We start from the raw sequence: 21,146 nt of genomic DNA, 5'->3' as shown, positions 1-21,146 counted from the left end.
ACACATGCTATAACATCATATCGCATTCATTTAGTGGTGCTCCTAGTGATATTCTAGTGTTCTACTTTTCTAGCCTAATATCTAATTTATATACTTATTATAATGTATAATCTATTTATATTATATATATATATATATATATATATATATATATATATAATATATAAATTATATATGTATATTATAATCTATATATATAATATGTATTATAATCTGTATATATAATTAGTTTATTATCTTATTTCTAGGAATACTGATAAACGAGTACATGATATTGTTGCTAACTGGAGAAGTAACATTGACTATCTATTTTGCAATTTTTATTATTTTTCATTACAGAGATACGTATATGAAAGTTTTATGATATAAACAATATTATGTAAACGCTTATAGATTGTATATTTTTTTCTATGAAGTAATGCATTGTTCATAAAGTTGCTTTATGATACTCTACAGAGAATCATTCTATATATATGTATAGTTATATATTTTCTCATATTACTATAATCATGCCATCGAGTAAGAATTTACTTCTTTTTTCTTGAGAAAACTGACAACTTTCTTAATTTTCCTCCTGAGCGAATTCTTACTTCATGATATATTATAAATCTGAACAATTAAGCTTAAGAATAGCAAATCGGAGAAAAGCAGGATTATATATAATTTGGTTAGATGCATTAAGGCACACTAGCGCTCATTAATTGTAAGTGCTAATCAATTTTTCTAACAATTAAATTAAGGACAAATAAATATTGTTTTACTACTAATATTTCAATATTGATATTGTAATATAGAGGAAAAATATGATACATATTAAAAAATAATAAAAATCTGATTTCATAAACAATTCTTTATTTATATTATGATTCAATATATATATTAAAATAAATTATTTATATGCACAATATATATATGAACATACATATAATGTTATAATATTATAAGTAAAAAAAAGATGTTAAGAAAAAAACTTACGTTTTTGTCGCGATATACTATGATGGATAAAAAAATTTTTTTCGTTATATACATTGTCTATTTGTACATTTCATTGTATTTTATTCAATCAACGAAGAATAAGTAGACTTCGTAGAATTGTGTGAATTATTGTTTACGCAAACGCTAATTGCCCGTAATTATGTGATTGATAATTGACATACACGTTGATTTGTAATATTCCGTAATTCTATAGGATGATCCGTTAAAAAGAAATATTAATTTGCATTATTTTATTAGGATATCAATTTTGTTTTAAGTGAAATATATTTCAATTGAATATATTATTTGATTAATACAAAATAGAGAATAATTTTATAGCATAAATACTATAGCAGTGATATTTGTAAATCAAAATTCCGAAAGTATATGTATGATCAATGTATCGTCCACCGGTTATAAAAAGAGTGAGTTATTATTCGCAAATAACTTATAATACAGAAGTAATTATAGGTCATTAAGAAATATATAAAAGATGTGTGTTAGATGCGCATGGGATTAGTTTTTGTTAAGGTTTATCGTGAGTCGATTGAAAGTAAAATCATCATGAAGATTATGTTTTTAATTTCAGTCATATTAATATTACTACTTCAACTATGTAACGCACAACTTGGTAAGTCTTGTTTATTATATTTATTGTTACTTGTATTGACATTGTGACATTTCTTCATTTTACGGTTTTGCACGATTTGTTAAATGATAAAATTTGTGCTTTTGATAAATTGCGGGTGTTTGTCCAAAATATCACTATAAGTATAAATTACAATCATATGTTGTATTTCTGTTTTATTTCATATTTCAAAATGTCTGACATATGCATTAATAGCTAGATAGAATCACCTAAAACTGTCGATTCAATTTTTCTCTTTGTAACATGTTATATTAACTTTTAACTTTTCTTTGTTATGTCGTTTGTGTTTATATTGTAAATTCCATAAGTTAGATATTTTAATATAACGAATTTTAAATTTATGAATAGTTTTTTAATTATATAATTCATAGATTTACCGATTTTGCCTACACTACCTGGAGATATACTGGATGAAGGTCGACAAAATCAGAACAATACATCCCATAGTAGTGAAAATGGTGGTGAGGACCGATATGAAACGATTCATTTCAATTTTTTTTTGATAAGTTATTAAATTTTAATTTTTCTGTGTTCTGTCGCTTATGTTTATATTGTGAATTTCATAAGTTGGATATTTTAATATGACGAATTTTAAATTTATGAATAGTTTTTTAATTATATAATTTATAGATTTACCGATTTTGTCTACACTGACTAGAAATATACTGAAGAGACTTAATGACAGAGAAAATCAGAACAATGAACCCCATAGTAGTGGAAATAATGGTAAGAACGGAACAAAGTCGATTAAATTTTTCTTTTTTTGATTTATCAAATTTTAACTTTTTTGTGTTATGTCTCTTGTAAATTCCATCTGATTATATAAGTTAAATATTTTAATATAATGAATTTTTAATTTATGAATAATTTTTTAATTACATAATTCATAGGTTTACCGATTTTATCTCTACTGACTAGAAGTATGGATAGAGGTCAATCTAATCGTAACAGAGAAAAACCAGAACAATGAATCCTGAAAACGGTGGTAGAAATGATATGAGACAAGGATACACATTTTAGGTATATATTAAACCAGTAAAGTATTTAGAGAAGGATTGTGCAACTTTTGCTCGATTTTTAAGAAAATTCTTGATATTAAATTTTCTGATTATATATTAAATTTTATTGAAATATTTTATTCATCAATGTTTATACTTATAACAATCGCAGTTTATGATACTCGAGTCAAAAAGTTTTTGCAAAAATATGTATTAAAAGTATTTTAAATTTTTTACAATTAAATATTTGTCAATATAATTATCATTTGACATTCTGTGTTCAATAACTTTAACTGTTTCTTCGATGTTTTTAATAAATGTATCTCTATGTAAATTAAATATATATATAATCATAATTTTATTGTATATTTTAGGCTCGTAGTTCTTTCAACTTTCTATCAAGAAATATGAAGGTCTAGGTTATTTCGATAAATAAGTATATTAATCCTACCTCTTAAAATATGGATCAAAAATAAATGATATGCAATGATTTACTCCTATCTATTTCCGATATTTCTTCTGTTCTTATCTTTTTGTATTTAATGAGATAATAATAGTTATTTTTTAATATTATATAATTTATCTTACGAAAAATTTCATTATTATTATTTCACATTTAATACATCAAATATTTATTTATTTCTAAAATACTTTAAACTTTAAAATTGGCAATAATTTTGTATCAATAATTAAAATGAGAGAAATTACATTAATTTTTGCATATTTTTCAAATTGAAACAGATCTGGAAAAAGATCGAAATATTCTCGTATTTGATATTTTATGCTTTTTTTAGAATTCACACATATATAAATATTTTTTTTATATTACATTTCCATGTTTTCAATTCGTATCTTATTTTTTCCTTTTTCTAGAAAAATAACTAAAATTTTATATTTTTGGAAAAAAATTAAATAATATAATATAATATTTACTTTTATAATATCCGTTTTCGGATTACATTTAAGTATATTAAACTTAAAATGTACGTATTATAAACATTTTGAAAGACTTTATTCATTCTTCAGATAGGAACGTAAAATGTGTATGTGACAGATCATATTACTTAGAAATTAATATATTATTTTTTCAGGAAAAAATATGATTTTATCAGATCTATCATATAAAACAGAGATACAGGTGTAATCATGGAAATATGTTATACAACTGCAAATATAAAATGCTCAATGTAAAGAAACAGAAAGCCGTAATAAACTAGATCCGTGTAGTTAGAATATGTTAAAAATGATATATCGTAAATCTGAATAATTAAGCTTAAGAACAAGCAAATCGAAGGAAAGGAGGATTATATATATAATTTGATTAAATGCATTAATACGCACTAGCGCTCATTAATTATAAGTGCTAATTTAGTTTTTTAACAATTAAATTAAGAACAAATAAATATTGTTTTACTAATATTTCAACATTGATATTGTAATATTGAGGAAATGTGATACATATTAAAAAATAGTAAAAATCTGATTTCATAAACAATTCTTTATTTATATTATGATTCAATATATATTAAAATAAATTATTTATATGCACAATGTATATATGAACATACATATAATGTTATAATATCATAAATAACACAATATGTAGTTTAACTTCCATGTAATATGAACGTAAAAATATTTATTAATTTTATACAGATAAAAAGATATTAGTGCATATAATAATTTTTACTTTATTTTGAGTTTTTATTTGCACCGAAAAAATGTGTGTGTGTGTGTTAATTTTTCTTATTTATTAGTACAATATTATATATACTTAAAATGATTATATATTCTTTTTGACAATCTTCTTCTTCTTCTTTCTCTCTCTTTATCATTCCTGTCTCTTCAACTATATAGTTTCAGTTATAAATACAGAAATTATTCTTTAATTTATTTCAATTATTTCAATTATTTTCAATTATTTATTTCAATTATTTTAATTATTTTCTTTCAATTATTTATATTTTTTATTTACTATTTCTTTTAACTTTGCACAGCTAGTAGAACCGACATGTAACCGGCTGATATTTTTATTAACTGAGATCGAGAAAAGAAGTTATCGCAGGCGGTGTTTAACCGTTCTCAAAACGCTCTCTTCGTTTTGACGAATAATAACTCACACTCTAGCAACCGTGTCAGGATTCTAAGGGTCAATTGTTTGAACTCAACCGTTGTTTCCCGTTTCGCATATCTTTTTCTCCTTATCGCCAGTCTATAAAAAAACTCGTTTAGTGATATATTTTTAACAGACATTTTTGCTATAAGTTAATTTATTTCCACAATTTACGCAGTGATTCGTCGAATTTCGTATATATTCTCTGATTGATTCGGAATCAACTTTTTCTTATTTGATTCTTTTGTTTGAGATCATTCTGATTATATTTTATAGAACAAATATAACTAGAATAAATTGGGTCACGTTATTATTCTATAAAGTGTTAGAAATTTCTGTTAGAGAAATATCAAACACGGATTGCTTTCACTATCATTATTAATTGTTGCTACGTAACGTTATATTACTTATATGTGTGTGTGTGTATGTGCGCTTTGCAGTTATAATGAATCACAAATGACACTAATGCAAAGAAATTAAAATTTATAAGAAGTAATAAAATCTTAAATATCTCTTTTTCATAAGAATCTTGCATATTTCAGTCATAAACTTATAATATTTTATTTGCTCTTTAAGTGCATTCTCTCTCGCTCTCTTTCTCTCTCGTTCTCTGTGTCTCTCATATGAAAAGCAGGTCTGTTTTTTTCAGCTGCACTGCTGCACTTATGCGATTAGAGTGACAGAAAGTATGTTTGTCTCTTTCTAACTTATTGCACTAGTGCAGCAGTGCAGCTGAAAAGAACAGACCCCAGGTATATATAAAGCAGATATCTTTGGAGATTCGTCATCGTCTCGACTTATACGCAAGAGGACGGAGCTGGACTAAGGAGGTGCCAAAGACTCAGTTGAATATTGACATTGCAGTCAGGTAAGAATGACAGATACATCAAGTTACATTTTTTAAAAATGTTACGAGTATTTTAAAAATGTTTGAAAATGAGAGAAATTGCGCGCAAATTCAAACTTTTTTTGTCGCGGAAACTTCTCGGGGAATGAATGAACGAAATAGAATTTTTGAAGATTTATCTCATTATCAGTCGATTTTGAAATTAGAAATTTGTTTCTCAATTTTGTTCTCTCCTTTTTATTATCAATAATGTATTGTATTTCTGACTCTTGTATTTTGAATATTGAATTTATGAATGAATACATTTAATGAATGAAAACATTTAATGAATGGATAAAAATGTGATACTTTTTCTATCATGTTTTAATAAATTTCTATATTATGTTTGTAATCGATTATATAATATAAATATAAGCAATATATTATATATTTCACGCAAAATATAAAAAAATGTCATAAGCATAGATAGATAATTGATTAATTTATATTATACATTATATATGTGATAATGTTGTGTGCTTTAAATTTTCAAATATTGATTTCTTTTTGTCGTAATCGTGTCATCTAATTAAGAAATGTTCGCCATTTCTATATCACACATATAATATTTATCTCTTATATATATAAAAAATAAAATTTCTTCACTATTTTACATCTTTTAATTATTCTATTTCTATTTTTATTTAATATCTTTCAACTATAACTTTAGTTATGACGAAGTATCTAACTATGAATTACAGAAAAATATAATAAAGTGTGATATTTATTAAAAAAATCTTAAAAGTATCTTAAAATAAATATATTTCCTTTTCCGATACACCACATTTCTCATTGATAAAGATTTTCGGACTTTTATGAATGAAAGTAAACATTTAACTCTTAATAGAGTGATAAATTTTTACATTCTTATTCGTACAGTCTTATAGCCTATAATTCAAATTGCACTTTTAAAAATATGTTTATTTATATGTAAGATTAAAGAAAATTTTCGCGATTTTTTTGACGATTTTGAAATTACACTAAAATTTTAAAACATTAATATTTTATTACACTACATATTATCTCGTTTATAAGTTAAACTACTTGTATTTTAATGAATTAGATAACAAGTGTTTCTATGAATATCTTCTTCTATCTAAATCCATTAAGTGAACATTAACATAATTGTAGATCGTCGTTTGATGCATCAGATTGCTAGCTGAATAAGCATGTTACTACGGTTGTTTATGATGAAACTGAAACACGCACACGGTAATGATTCATAAGGGGGAATTCTATTTATAATACACAGGATTACATTCATAATTTCGACAATGAAAGAAAAAAATAAATACTTTTATGCATTCGAAATGAATTTATTTTTAGCGTAATTAAAAATTGATAATAGAAAAATTAATAAAATTAATAAAATGATAATAAAAAAATTAATAAAATTGAATACACTAAATTAATAAAATTGAATACATTATATTAATGTATTTTAAATATATTAACATATATATTAATCTAAAATATATGTATATGTATTAGAAGTATATTTTATATCGACATTAAAACAACACGTATATGTATAGTTATTTATTAATTGCATTGATTGCGTATGAAACTAGCTTCAGAAATCAAATGCGAATTAAAAAGCTGAGAATCATATAAAATATAAAAATTGTGCAAAAATTACTCTTAGCATAATATTTTTTTGTCCTTTCGCAGCATCTAAAAAATAATGAACTCCACCGCTCTGTGTTTATTAATTATTTTAATATTGGGCATTATCAGCTACGGTAAGTGAGAACATGAATTTAATATCAATCTGCGGAAAAAAATATGCTCGTATTTTTATTATTTATTTTTGCTATAGTAGTATAAAAAAATTAGAAACAAAGGTAAATAATCTTTTACATACCTTTGAAGTACATCATGACAAATATGTGCATTATTTCCCAAATTAGGAGGAGGAGCACTTCGCGTACGACGTTTGATCGGTGGAGTAGTCGCTTCCGAATCTGAATTTCCTTATCAGGTATCCTTAAGATACTACGATGTGCACATCTGCAGCGGTGTGCTTATTAATGACAGATACGTGTTGAGTGCGGCGCATTGTATATGCAATTTGATAGACGAACCCTCTGAAGAACTTAACGTACTCATTGGAAGCGTTGATTACAAAAAGGGTGAAATCCATACTGTCAAGAGTGTCAAATGTCACCCTGATTATGTATATGGAGCTGACAGCTCTTGGGTAGCCGATCTAGCCGTAATCATGGTGAGATTTTTTTTTGTATAAATTAGAATTGCAGATATAAGACATATATACATTTTTATAGTTAATTGTTATTGATGTAATTATATTATAATACATTTTTAAACATGTATGATTTAAAAATCTCTTGATGTTTTGTACATGTTTTGTCATTACAACACTATCTTGTTAGAAATTTTTGTTATAAATACCTCTACATACAATCGTACTAATAACGTGCACTTTTTAAAAAATATATTATTTTTTATTTTATGTAATTTAAACTTTTATAACTTGCAATAAAATTATTCTTTATTTTTTGATGTAACAATATTACGTAACAATTTAAAATTATGTGCAGATTTTATATTATCAAATTATTTATTTAGGGATAAATATCTATAAAAATTAACTAACAATGAGAAAAAAAACTGGGAATCGTTGATTATTTATTTTAGAACATTTTACAATTTATTTTTTGAATTTTAATAAAATTTAATAACGATAATTATTACTAATAATTTTCAATGCGACCATCCTAATTTGCTAATCTGCATTTCTAATATGCATTTCTTTTACAAATTTTTTTTCTAATTATACATAATTTTTATTATTTTTCAATAGGTTACAGTAATATATCTCAAAATTTTGTGATTGAGATATGTTAAAAATTTTATATATGTATATTTTGCCGACATATTATTTTATTGAGAAACACTGTTATTATAACAATGTTTTAAACAATATTTAACGCGAATAATAAAGTAAAATATCCAATAAGTAGATATATTTAACAAATTGAGCATATAATTAGTAGTTATTTTATATATTATTATAATTGTAACATTACAGTTAAAACTATCATTAACAAATAGTAGAATGTAGAATGATAGATTGATAACTCTTATCAGAAACAAATTGAGTTTATAAGATGACATGAATGCTTTAGTAAAAATATTTGTTTCTTTTTAATGATTCTCTTTTTTATGATCGATTAATTTAATTTTAACATGGTTTTTTGTATATACTTGCAATATTATAGATATATTTATGCTTCCATAGCTTGCTGAGAAAGTTCACCTATCGTCTCACGTTAAACCAATTTCCTTGGCAACTTACAACACAACCTTTGGAGAACGTGCCATTATTAGTGGGTGGGGCAGAACTCGCCTATTAAGTTGGTTGTCACAATACTTGCAAAAGCTTTCGGTGTCAATTATCGACAATAAAGCGTGCCAAAAGTATTATAAAGACATCACTATTCTTAGCTCGCAAATTTGTACATTGGAAAGGAAAAATGTTGGCGCCTGTAAGGTAAATGTGAAGACATTATTTTTGTTAAAACTATTGAACTTTGTTTTAAAAGTTGGTTTTTTGTGGATATAGGAAACTTGATTCTTTTTATAATAAATATTTTATCTAAATAATATTGACATTATTAAATTTTGACATTATTTATCATATTTAAGGTTTTTTATTTTTCATTTCATTGTATCGAAAAATCCAAATATAAAAATGTCATTACTATTGTTCACGAATTTACAAATTTCAATCAAGTGACATCTGAAAAATTTAAGATAATGTCGAATTATATTTGTTTGTGGAATACTATTGTAGAATAATGTTTTTTCGTAATTTTTCGCATAAATCTTTAATAAAAGTTTCATGCTATGCAATTTTTATGAATGAATTTTTACGTAAAAACTTCTTTGTTATTAAATGATATTAGTTTTCTTCGTAACTAAAAGGAAATATTATTTGCATTATTCGCAGGGTGATAGTGGTAGTCCATTAGTATACAACAATAAATTAATAGGCATATTCTCATGGACGAAATCATGTGCAATCGGTTTCCCTGATGTTTTTACTAGAATCAGCTATTTTACGGATTTTATTACACAAGCGATGCTTGACCTTGATCAGAGTAATGAAGCAATAGTAAATAAACAGAATAATCAAGTAAAGTAATAAAATGTAATTTACTGATTATATAATTATAATAAATATTTTCGAGAATGTTTTTTATGGAAAAGGCAATATTTTCCAATATCTTTTTTTATGTGCATATTTATACGTATTGTATGTGTTTATAATTAATAATGTTTAATTAGTAATTTGTTTATATATATATATATATGTATATATATATATAAATATATATATATATAAATTTTCAGTATTTTATTCATATAAAAGAAGCAAAGATATAATTTTTAAGAGAGAGATTCCTTTTTATAGGTTTAAAAGATATCTAAAAAATATGTAACGAATTTACGTAAAAAATATAAATAATGCTATCTATCTAGAATTTCTAAATATTTAATCTATTTTTATCACCTTATAGATATCGATATTATACTTGTGATAATACAAAGCATTAAAAGTACGAAATATGTTTTGTCTTATGACATTATGACAGAGGAAAACATACACTCTTTCAAGTATTTTCATGTTTTAAAATTGAAACAAAACGAGATATGTTTTGGTTTAGGATATCGACCGCTTGGCGGCTATTACCTTATACTTTTTGTAGCAAGATCATTTAAATTAATAATTGCAAAAATTATATTTAAAATAATCTTGCGTACTGAGATTTACCGACTTAATATCTTGAATATTCGCATCAAGAAAATTATGTAAAATCTTTGCGAAAATTAATTAAGGATCATGAATATCATCAATATTTCTCGATAGCGCTCATATTTAATATAATTTTTATATAAGACTAGAACGTAGACTGATACTTTAGATAGTCTGATATTTCTCAGGAAAATATCGACAATAACCTATGGACAATAATTTAAAATAATTTAATCTGATTTGTGATATCTAACAGCAGAACCAAATAAAACTCTAGTCATCATTTATTTCATCATATCCGGAAATAGTATTTCATTTCATCTCATTTGTATCAGTGATTATTCACATTCGGAATGTTCAACAAAGAAAAAGCAATGTATATACTTAGTAGTAATCGAACATTGGTTTCTACTTTTAGGAAATCAGCGTCGAATGTTACAAAAATACAATAGCAGTTTTCTCTGTTGATCGTGGATAGTGTGTAATAATATGTGCTTTCACACATGCTATAACATCATTTCATCATATCGCATTCATTTAGTGGTGCTCCTAGTGATATTCTAGTGTTCTACTTTTCTAGCCTAATATCTAATTTATATACTTATTATAGTGTATAATCTATTTATATAATATATATATATATATATATAATATATAAATTATATATGTATATTATAATCTATATATATATATAATATGTATTATAATCTGTATATATAATTAGTTTATTATCTTATTTCTAGGAATACTGATAAACGAGTATATGATATTGTTGCTAACTGAAGAAGTAACATTGACTATCTATTTTGCAATTTTTATTATTTTTCATTACAAAGATACGTATATCAAAGTTTTATGATATAAACAATTTTATGTAAACGCTTATAGATTGTATATTTTTCTCTATGAAGTAATGCATTGTTCATAAAGTTGCTTTTATGATACTCTACAGAGAATCATTCTATATATATGTGTAGTTATATATTTTCTCATATTACTATAATCATGCCATCGAGTAAGAATTTACTTCTTTTTTCTTGAGAAAACTGACAACATTCTTAATTTTCCTCCTGAGCGAATTCTTACTTCATGATATATTATAAATCTGAACAATTAAGCTTAAGAATAGCAAATCAGAGAAAAGAAGGATTATATATAATTTGATTAGATGCATTAAGGCACACTAGCGCTCATTAATTGTAATTGCTAATCTAGTTTTCTAATAATTAAATTAAGAACAAATAAATATTGTTTTACTACTAATATTTCAATATTGATATTGTAATATAGAGGAAAAATATGATACATATTAAAAAATAATAAAAATCTGATTTCATAAACAATTCTTTATTTATATTATGATTCAATATATATTAAAATAAATTATTTATATGCACAATGTATATATGAACATACATATAATGTTATAATATCATAAATAACACAATATGTAGTTTAACTTTCATGTAATATGAATGTAAAAGTATTTATTAAGTTTATACAGATAAAAAGATATTAGTGCATATAATAATTTTTACTTTATTTTGAGTTTTTATTTGCACCGAAAAAATGTGTGTGTGCGTTAATTTTTCTTATTTATTAGTACAATATTATATATACTTAAAATGATTATATAATTCTTTTTTACAATCTTCTTCTTCTTCTTTCTCTTTCTTTATCATTCCTGTCTCTTCAGCTATATAGTTTCAATTATAAATACAGAAATTATTCTTTAATTTATTTCAATTATTTCAATTATTTTCAATTATTTATTTCAATTATTTTAATTATTTTCTTTCAATTATTTATATTTTTTATTTACTATTTCTTTAACTTTGCACAGCTAGTAGAACCAACATGTAACCGGCTGATGTTTTTATTAACTGAAATATACATAAATTGTAATAAAAAACTATTTGACCTAAAAACTATTTGATATATGCTGACGGAGCATACATCAATAATTTTTAGGTTTTTATTACTGTAATATACTTTAAAGTATCTGTTTTATTATAGAAAATATGCTCTAGATAACGAAGTTATTTCTTTGTAATAATAAGATTAATAAGCAATAAACACACACACACACACACACACACACACACAAAATTGGGAAATAAATAAGTTACTTACACTACAAAACATTGACATTGTTATAGGAAACATTTTCCCACCCGTAATGTAAAGAGGTTTATTAGCTCGTATCATTATCAGAATACAAGTCTTCACCTCTTTTGGTATCAAATTGTAGCATTCAAACTCATATGCTGCTTGATGTATATTTTTACACTTTAATTTTAAATAATATTAGAATGCACTTTTCTTTTTTTTCTGTTCTATTAGTCATCGATACATACTTGCGTTACTAAAATTTCACCCACTGCAAAATAGGCACATATGTCCACCAACACTTATTGCAGTCGATATGAGATATACATATAATACGAAACGTTGACATCTCGTTTCCTTCCGTGAATATCTGAATAATATCAATTATTAAAAAGATAGATATTATAAATTCCAATGTCAAACAAGACAGTAATCAACAATTTTTAATCTTTATTAAACTAAACTTTATTTGAAGATATTACTTAAATTAATTGAGAAAATATTTTAATATTTTGATAATTTTATATATTTAAACTTTTTCTTTTCTATATATTTAAATACTATATTATCTATATATTTAAATATTGTTCTATAAAATAAAGAGTTTTAAAAATTTGTTTTTCTAATGACTTACTTTAATGATTAGAAATCCATATAAATAGAGCAAAGTGCTGAAATAGAATAATAATCCGAGCAGCAGCAGAGTAAAAGTTCTTTCAATGATATCAAAACATCTATAAGAAGAAAGTTTCAGCAAATCGTGCATAAATTTATTTCTTTAAAATTTAAAAAAAGTTAATAATTTTATTATATGAAATAGAGAGAGATATCTTATAGAGAGAGAAAGAGAGAAAGCGAATTGTGTATTAGATCTTTTATACGAAACTTGCAATATAATACTTTTGAGAAAGTGGAAAAATATTATATAAATAATATATACTTTTTTTTCAAGAAAATGTGAATTTAAACCTGTAAAAACATTAAACTAGATAATAAAATTTAATGTGAAGATGTGGTGAAATTAACTTGATTATCCGTATTCATCGTGATCCTTCACGATGAATACGAGATCGTCGTTAAAGCTATTAAATTGTCCTATATTAATCAGCTTTTCTCTAAGATTCTCCATTTGCCCGCACAAATGAAAGATAAATAATCCGAGCAAATTATCTACGCCACTGTAACATACTGCGCATATTAATGCCATAAAAATCTGTGCTACGAATGTGCACTCGAAATATGGACTTCGATTTTTGTCGTAAAAATAATCAGTTTGTAAAGGTAAGATTTTAACTGAGTCGGTGACATTTTTTATATATCTCACGGACTTTCCAAAGCAAGGTAGAGTTACGATTAATCCGACTCCCAAAAACACGCAAATATATGCGATCATTGTGAGGATTCGAATACTACGAGCTCGCTTTATCATAATTTTTAGTTCTTTATCAGTATTGGCTTTCATCCAATCCTCAAAAATCATATTTATAATCGTTACAAGATCTATTGAAAGAATAATGAAGCATTGTGTTAACAAAATATAAGATTAATATTTTTCTTACTAATTAATATTAATAGTTATTATTTGATAAATACCTGTTTCCACCATATGATAACCAGCTTTATTGTTGCTGTTAATAATGGTAAAGTAAATTGTAAATTGTCTATTATTAATATCATGTCACTCCAAACTTTCACCAGTGAATGTATTGATGGAATAGCGCCAACAAAAATAAGGAAGATGAAAGCGGATATCGCACGTAAATCCGCCAAAAATTTATCATAGACACTTTTGTAAGTTTTCGGCCATATACCGATGGGATTCAACATGAGGCGAATCAAATGAGTTGCCCATTCGAAATCTAGATAAATAAATTTAATTTAATTTTATGCTTTTCTTAATCACGATAGATTCATAAGACTAACTATTTGATATCAGAACTATTTGATATCAGAAAAATATTATTTTATATATGTTAATTGTGAAGTTTATTGAATAAAAAATTATTATTTTTAACAGTTTTATAATTATAATTGATTGTATTATATTAACAAAATACTCGCATGTTTAAGGAGAGGAAACAGTTTCTAATAAAATCTGCAAATTTTTATTTAATTTTTTTTGATAACATGTCACAAAAATTTGAATGTTATTTTAGTATCCATTTTCAATATGTAAATAATTATAAAAAAATTCTGAAATTCTTGAAATTCTTATTTTAATAATTAGAAATAAAAATATAAATTATAAATGTATATATTATTAATTCCAATACACGCAATGTATTATAATTTGTAATTTGTTGCTGATGTGTTATTATTCTAAAGACCTGCGTATCTTTTATTCTTGATAATGTTCATACTGATTGTGAAGCATGCATGAAACTAATGACTTTTATTTTTCTACACGAAAAATGTATTCTATAGACTTTCAGGAGTGGTACTTGCATTCTGTATCAAAGTTTGTAAATTTCTTATAGTGTTCTGCAAAATGTAGAAATTTCTAAATGTTGTATATGTCATGCATAATAGTCAGGTGCTGCATTCTCATAGCAAAGTGAAAAAAAGGAGACTGAAATGAATAGCAATATATGATGTGACAGGGCCGTAATGTTATGTACAATGATATTGTATTTCAAATTAAATAATATTAATTACAATCCGGCTTAAACTCATTAACATTGATTCTTATCTTACAATAAATATATATTATTTTATATTATGTATAAAATAATAAACATAATTATATATTATATTAATTAATACAAAAAGAGATTCTATAGTTACAGAAAAACATTTCGAGAATTATTGATTATAATATTTTTTTGAATTTCCAAAGTACAATTATGACTTTTAGGTTCTTCAAAATATTAGCGAGATTATTTTTTGGGAATTCTCTCGATGCTTTTTCGTCTGTAGAAATTAATGTACATCCCTGTTCTTCGCGTATTTTTCAAGTTACAAAGTTTTAAATTATACACATGTAATATAATGTTATGAGAGGAGTTTCTTCGTTAGGGTGGCAGCTTTAGAATTTTAATGATAATCTCTCTCTTACACTATACCCCTTCTATTCGAACAATAATGAAACACGCACATTTTACATACGTCGTATCTTCTAATATTATTGATTTGGAAATTCTTTGATGTTTCATGTGTGGTGTAGATAGATGATATGCGATACATTTATAGTAGTACCTTACAGCAATGTGTGTATATATATACATATATATATATATATATATATATATATATATATATATATAGCATATTCGTATAGCGTATAGCGTTTCACAAATCATATAAAAATATAAATAAAATTTTGTAAATAATTTTCTTATAATAAGAAAAACATGATTTGTGAAACGCTATACATAAATGACATTTAAATGACATTTAAATTATAATTTTTGTTATTAGGAGTGCTGTGTGTTAAGCTTACGAGATGAAGACTATTGAAAAAGATAATATTGTAGTTCTATAATTTTTTTATACAATGAAGAACATTGTATGTAAGATAAAAACATACTTTTTGGACCAACCAAAGTGCTAAAATCATCAATAAGTTTTGATATATGGTGAGGAATTTTAATTTTAAAAATTAATAGAATTATTATTTAATTCGTTCAGTTATATGCTATTGAAACAAGTAAAGAATTTATAAACAGATGCGTTCTTTGCTTGTTGGCCAATAATAATCGAACAATCGACAAGTTCGGTCGCCTACACATATAAGAGTAGTATATCATTCATTATCATAAGATACAAATGTATATTATCGACAATATTTGTAGCAAAAAATTTATTAATTATTAATTTAATTTTTATTTATGTTATAATTATATTATATAATTATATTAATATAATAGTTTGTAAAATAATTATTTTAATCTTAAGAGACAATATTTTAAACGCTCGAATTTTCCTGATAAGAATAATATTATATATTTTATGTATTTTAATTTTTTACAATAATCTCTTATATGTAAGATATACATATTTTTATTTGTGTTTTATTTTTTCTTGTATTTCGTTGAATGATGCTCCTTCCTGACAAACTCTGAGATTAATTTTATAAACTGTGTCTGGCGAGTAGAACCGATACATAGCCGCTTGAAGTTTTTAGTAACTGAAATTTATAAAATATTTATTTTACAATATGTGTATGTCGTATCTCGATATTGTAAGAATATATATTTAATGTTTGTGAATATATTTTATCTAAAATATTTTTTTGTCATTTAAAATATATTTTCTAATTTTTAGGGAAAGTATGACATTCCTTAATAATATATAAATATTCTCTAAATAAATTATATTTAATAATTTGATAAAAAATATTTTTGTTTTATATATGTATATATATATATATATATATATATATATATATATATAATTTTCTATTCCTATTATATCTTATTATTTTAGGAGAAAAAATTATCCCATTATATAAACAATATTATATAAACTATATTATATAAACAATATTACATATGTTTTATGAAATTTTATTTACATAAATTTGTAAACCATATTACAATGAAATGTTTGTAATACAATTATAATACAGCTATAATGCTTTTTTTAAATGTATAGATTATATACATATATTTATTTCGAGAATTATTTTATGTTTTGCATAAAAAATTGCATGCAATATTAAAATAAAATAATATATTAAGAAATTCGTAATAGAAATATATAATATTAAAAACTATATATATAAAATGTACATAATCTTTATAAACATACGTAATCTATTTTAGTACAATAATGAATGTATGTGTGCAATAAGTTGTTTGACGAGAAAGATTGACTGACATTATATAAGTGATTAAAATATTACTAGATAAAAGATGCTTACGTTGCAAAACATCGACAATGTCATAGGAAATATTTTTCCGGCTGTAATATACAGGGGCTTGTTGGTCCGTATCATTATCAGAATTAAAGTTCTCGCCTTTTTTGGCTCCAAAGTATACCATTCATAATCATACGCTGCGTCATATATTCCTTCACACTTTTCATAAATTCACAGATTATAGGATTATGTGATAATCCATCGTATCTATTTTTTATCATTTTTTTTATCGCATTTTTTTCTTATTGTCATATTGACAGTCATATTGATTGTTATATTGACTTGGTTACTTACTTGTGTTATCAGAATCTCGCCTACTATGCAATGCAGACACATATGGCCGCAAATACTTAACATTGCAGCTATTAAATATATCAAACGTATCATTGACATTTCTTTTTTTTCCGTAAGTACCTAAAAGAAACAATATTAATATAAATAATGACGCAAAATATGATTTTGATTAGAAATTTAATCATTTATTGCATCTCTTTTTTCATTAAGAGAATTTTGATTCTATTTCGAGTTCATAATATGATATCTATATATAATAAAATAGTTTATATAAAAATATTCCAAGCATAAAATGCTACTAAAAATAAGAAACTAAATAAATGTTATTTTATTTTTAAAGTAATTTAAAATAAGTTATTTTAAAAAATCATTCTTTCTGCGTTTTTCTATGAGATCTCGAGAGCACAAATTCGCATTTGCGTTGCACAAGTTACATTTTAAGTCACTGTTGTATCTGAAAGAAACAAGCTAAAATTTCTTTTCTTGCATACCGTGACGAGTAAAAATCCGTATAGACAGAATATAGTGCCGAGATAAAGCAGCAATCCGAATAGCAATAAAGTGAATGTATCCTCAATAATAACGAAATATCTAAAGAAAAAATATATATAATTAAAGCGAGTTTTCGAATCTAGCCAAATATCTGAGATCGTATCAAAAAAAGTATGTAGGAGATGGGCATATTTAATTCCATAACTTCCGCTGCTATAAAAATTGGATACGAAACTTGATTAGCCGTATGTGATCTTGGACGATGAAAGTAAGACCGTCGTAAAAAGTTTTATATTGCCTCATGTTGATCAGTCGTTCTTTCAAATTTTCCATTTGACCGCATAAATGGAATACTAATAATCCAAGTAGATTATCTACGCTGATGTAAGATACAGATGCCACAATGAGTAGCAGAACTTGAGCCATGAACGTGAGCTCGTAAAACGGACTCTGATCCTTGTCATAGAAGTAATACGTCGGCAGCGGCAGGATCTTAACCGGATCGGTGATGTTCGTTATGTATCTCAGCGATGTTCCGAAACAAGGTAGAAACACGATTAAGTTTAATCCTAGGACCATGAAAATATATCCGAAGATGAGGATAGTTCGCGCGATCCGTGAGCATTTTATCATCACGTCCTGCTCTTTTTTGCTTTTGGCCTTTAACCAATCGTCGGCGATCATGTTCAACGCTAGTGTAAGATCTTTAACGAAATTGCGCGAATTATATTTTAGTCTTAGAAAATTTCATAATCAAATATTTCTTTAAAATAAACATCAATCAATGATATTGATTGTTAAAGGTTCATATTTTTTTATATTTTATTATCTATTACTAGAGTAATTAAAAATATAGCGGCAAGAAATATTTAACGATATGAATAACGTTTTCATCGATATGCTCTTTTTGAAACCATTCCGCATCATATGATCCGCATTAATCGAATTTACGATTTTTGATATCGCGTATAAGAAATCTCGGAAGTCGATTGCGTTAATTAAATCTTTAAACAATCATTACCAATTTTCTTCCACCATACAACCACTAGCTTTATTATCGCTATCAATAACGGCAAGGTGAATTGCAGATTGTCGATTATTGCCATCATGTCATCCCAGGTTCTCATGAGCGAATATATCGCAGGAATTATACCAACGAAAAGGATCAAAAGGACAGAGAATATCATGCGCAAATCCGATAAAAATCTGTCGCAGGCATTTTCGTCAACTTTTGGCCATAAACCGACGATATTCAGTGCAAAGCGATTTAGTTTAGTTGCCCATTCGAAATCTACAGAAACAAAAATTAATTATATATATATTAAACCTTTATATGGTGGTACTCCTGTAACGCATTCCTATAACAAAATTTCTATACTTAAATTTTATTTATATTATTTCGTTAGATTATATAAGAAAGAAGAAATTATGCAGAAAAATTACTTAATTTTAATTACACAATGTAGAAAAATTTTTCTTATTTTGTCTTAAATTAATATATGATAAATATAAATTTTTGAACTTTGTACAAACTATTACTATCGTATAAAAAACGCGGAATCATATATGAAATGTATCTTCTTTAAAATATTTTTTAAGAAACATTTGTATGGAAATATGTCTCGTTTTATAAAACGAATTGATTTAAATTAAATATAAAAACAAATATTAATTCATGTCAGCGCATATTTAATATTGTATTAATTTAGATTGATGTCCTTATAATTTAATTATATGCCAAACATAATAATCACACCTGCATATTTTGTCGACTTGATATGCATTCTTGAAAGTGTGAAATTATGTCGAGACTAACGTTTTGTCTTTTCCGCGAGAGGAATATAAACTTATAGGAAGTTGTAACTGCGTGTCGACACTATAAGTGTTCATATAAATTCTGAAAGTGTTTTATAATGTGTAGAGATCTGTGAATATCGTGCACAATTATTGTAATTGTCAGGTGTAACGATCTCAGAGAGAGACTATAGAAAGGGTAAACGACCAGCGATAGGGCCGCAGTTATCGTCTAACATCGTCTACATTTATATCTTGTTTTACGAGGGCTTGGAATAAAATAATTTCATCAAAAGATAATCGATCATAATAATATAAAGTTATGAATATTGCGCGAATTAATTTACTACTATAAAAAAAATTAAATCGATAATAAGAGAAAAAGTTAATGTAACGATACTTGTTTTTTTATAACAATCACTTTGTGCTCTAAAGTCTTTAAAAAATTCGATCAGAATTGATTACAATAATTCATAATCAATCTTGAAAAAAGAAATTGCGACTTTTTTCTATTGAGAATCGAAATACGGGGCGCGTCCCTGACCTTCATACACTCGAGTACAAACTTATGTGTGATACGCAAAATAGTTATCTCTTGCTCTGAGGCAGTTTAGAATACTTTACATATACATATACACATATTGTTCTTTTTGTCTGACGGTAATATTTCACATATAAACACATATACCATATCCCTCCCACGATGGTAGAGCATGCGTATTATGCGCGGATAGCTTCGACCTTGTCCACGATCAATATACGCGGCAGTATTCCGCGCGCGTTGGTGATGAGAACATCGTATTGTTGGGATTTAGCAGTGAATGTGACGTGCGGTTTTTTTGTTTACATCTCACGTTGTGTCAGGTAAGTTCATTAGTGTGTTTGCTCCACACGTGTCTCTCCACAATATGACACTTTTTGGAATAAGAAGCAAGATAGAATGAGATCATTTTATCAGTCATGTGTCGTATTGAATCCAGATCAATTTCAATAATGCCGTTTCATGTGCGAAAGTGACATATACTCGTAATTTAAATTATTTAAAAATTTATATGAAATATTCTCCTTTGCACGTTCGTTAAACTATTGCGCAAATATTTGAGAAGGAGCATCTGATTAAAATATTTACCGATTTTTATTAAGTGTTAAGAATAAGTGAACAGTACGTGGAGAAAATTATTGTTATTATTAAAATGAC

The 21,146-nt window shown here is 25.2% G+C and overlaps 3 protein-coding genes across 3 annotated transcripts; 2 read left to right on the top strand and 1 right to left on the bottom strand.

Moving 5' to 3' along the window:
• The first annotated feature begins 1,466 nt into the window (after positions 1–1,466).
• On the top strand, positions 1,467–3,112 carry LOC105249236. The gene is made up of 5 exons (XM_011254556.3): positions 1,467–1,606; positions 1,996–2,085; positions 2,255–2,350; positions 2,515–2,644; positions 2,997–3,112. Exons 1-4 carry the CDS (start codon positions 1,480–1,482, stop codon positions 2,592–2,594), a joined length of 393 nt encoding a protein of 130 aa, XP_011252858.2. The 5' UTR covers positions 1,467–1,479; the 3' UTR covers positions 2,595–2,644; positions 2,997–3,112.
• Positions 3,113–5,533: 2,421 nt separating this feature from the next.
• LOC105249241 (chymotrypsin-2-like) lies at positions 5,534–9,798 on the top strand. The gene is made up of 5 exons (XM_011254561.3): positions 5,534–5,603; positions 7,293–7,363; positions 7,532–7,845; positions 8,884–9,135; positions 9,595–9,798. Exons 2-5 carry the CDS (start codon positions 7,306–7,308, stop codon positions 9,787–9,789), a joined length of 819 nt encoding a protein of 272 aa, XP_011252863.2. The 5' UTR covers positions 5,534–5,603; positions 7,293–7,305; the 3' UTR covers positions 9,790–9,798.
• A 6,732-nt stretch (positions 9,799–16,530) lies between these two features.
• Positions 16,531–19,435, bottom strand: LOC105249257 (odorant receptor 43a). The gene is made up of 6 exons (XM_025409081.1): positions 19,176–19,435; positions 18,390–18,858; positions 18,154–18,253; positions 17,663–17,782; positions 17,372–17,527; positions 16,531–16,636 (listed from the first exon to the last, which is right to left on the bottom strand). The coding sequence occupies exons 1-6, from the start codon at positions 19,339–19,341 to the stop codon at positions 16,580–16,582; spliced, it is 1,068 nt and encodes a 355-aa protein (XP_025264866.1). The 5' UTR covers positions 19,342–19,435; the 3' UTR covers positions 16,531–16,579.
• Between the last annotated feature and the right edge of the window lie 1,711 nt (positions 19,436–21,146).

Source organism: Camponotus floridanus, unplaced genomic scaffold (genome assembly GCF_003227725.1).
Source record: "Camponotus floridanus strain SB8 unplaced genomic scaffold, Cflo_v7.5 scaffold24, whole genome shotgun sequence".
NCBI lineage: Eukaryota > Metazoa > Arthropoda > Insecta > Hymenoptera > Formicidae > Camponotus > Camponotus floridanus.
Note: the sequence above shows the minus strand (reverse complement) of the source record. Positions and strands in the feature narration are given on the sequence as shown.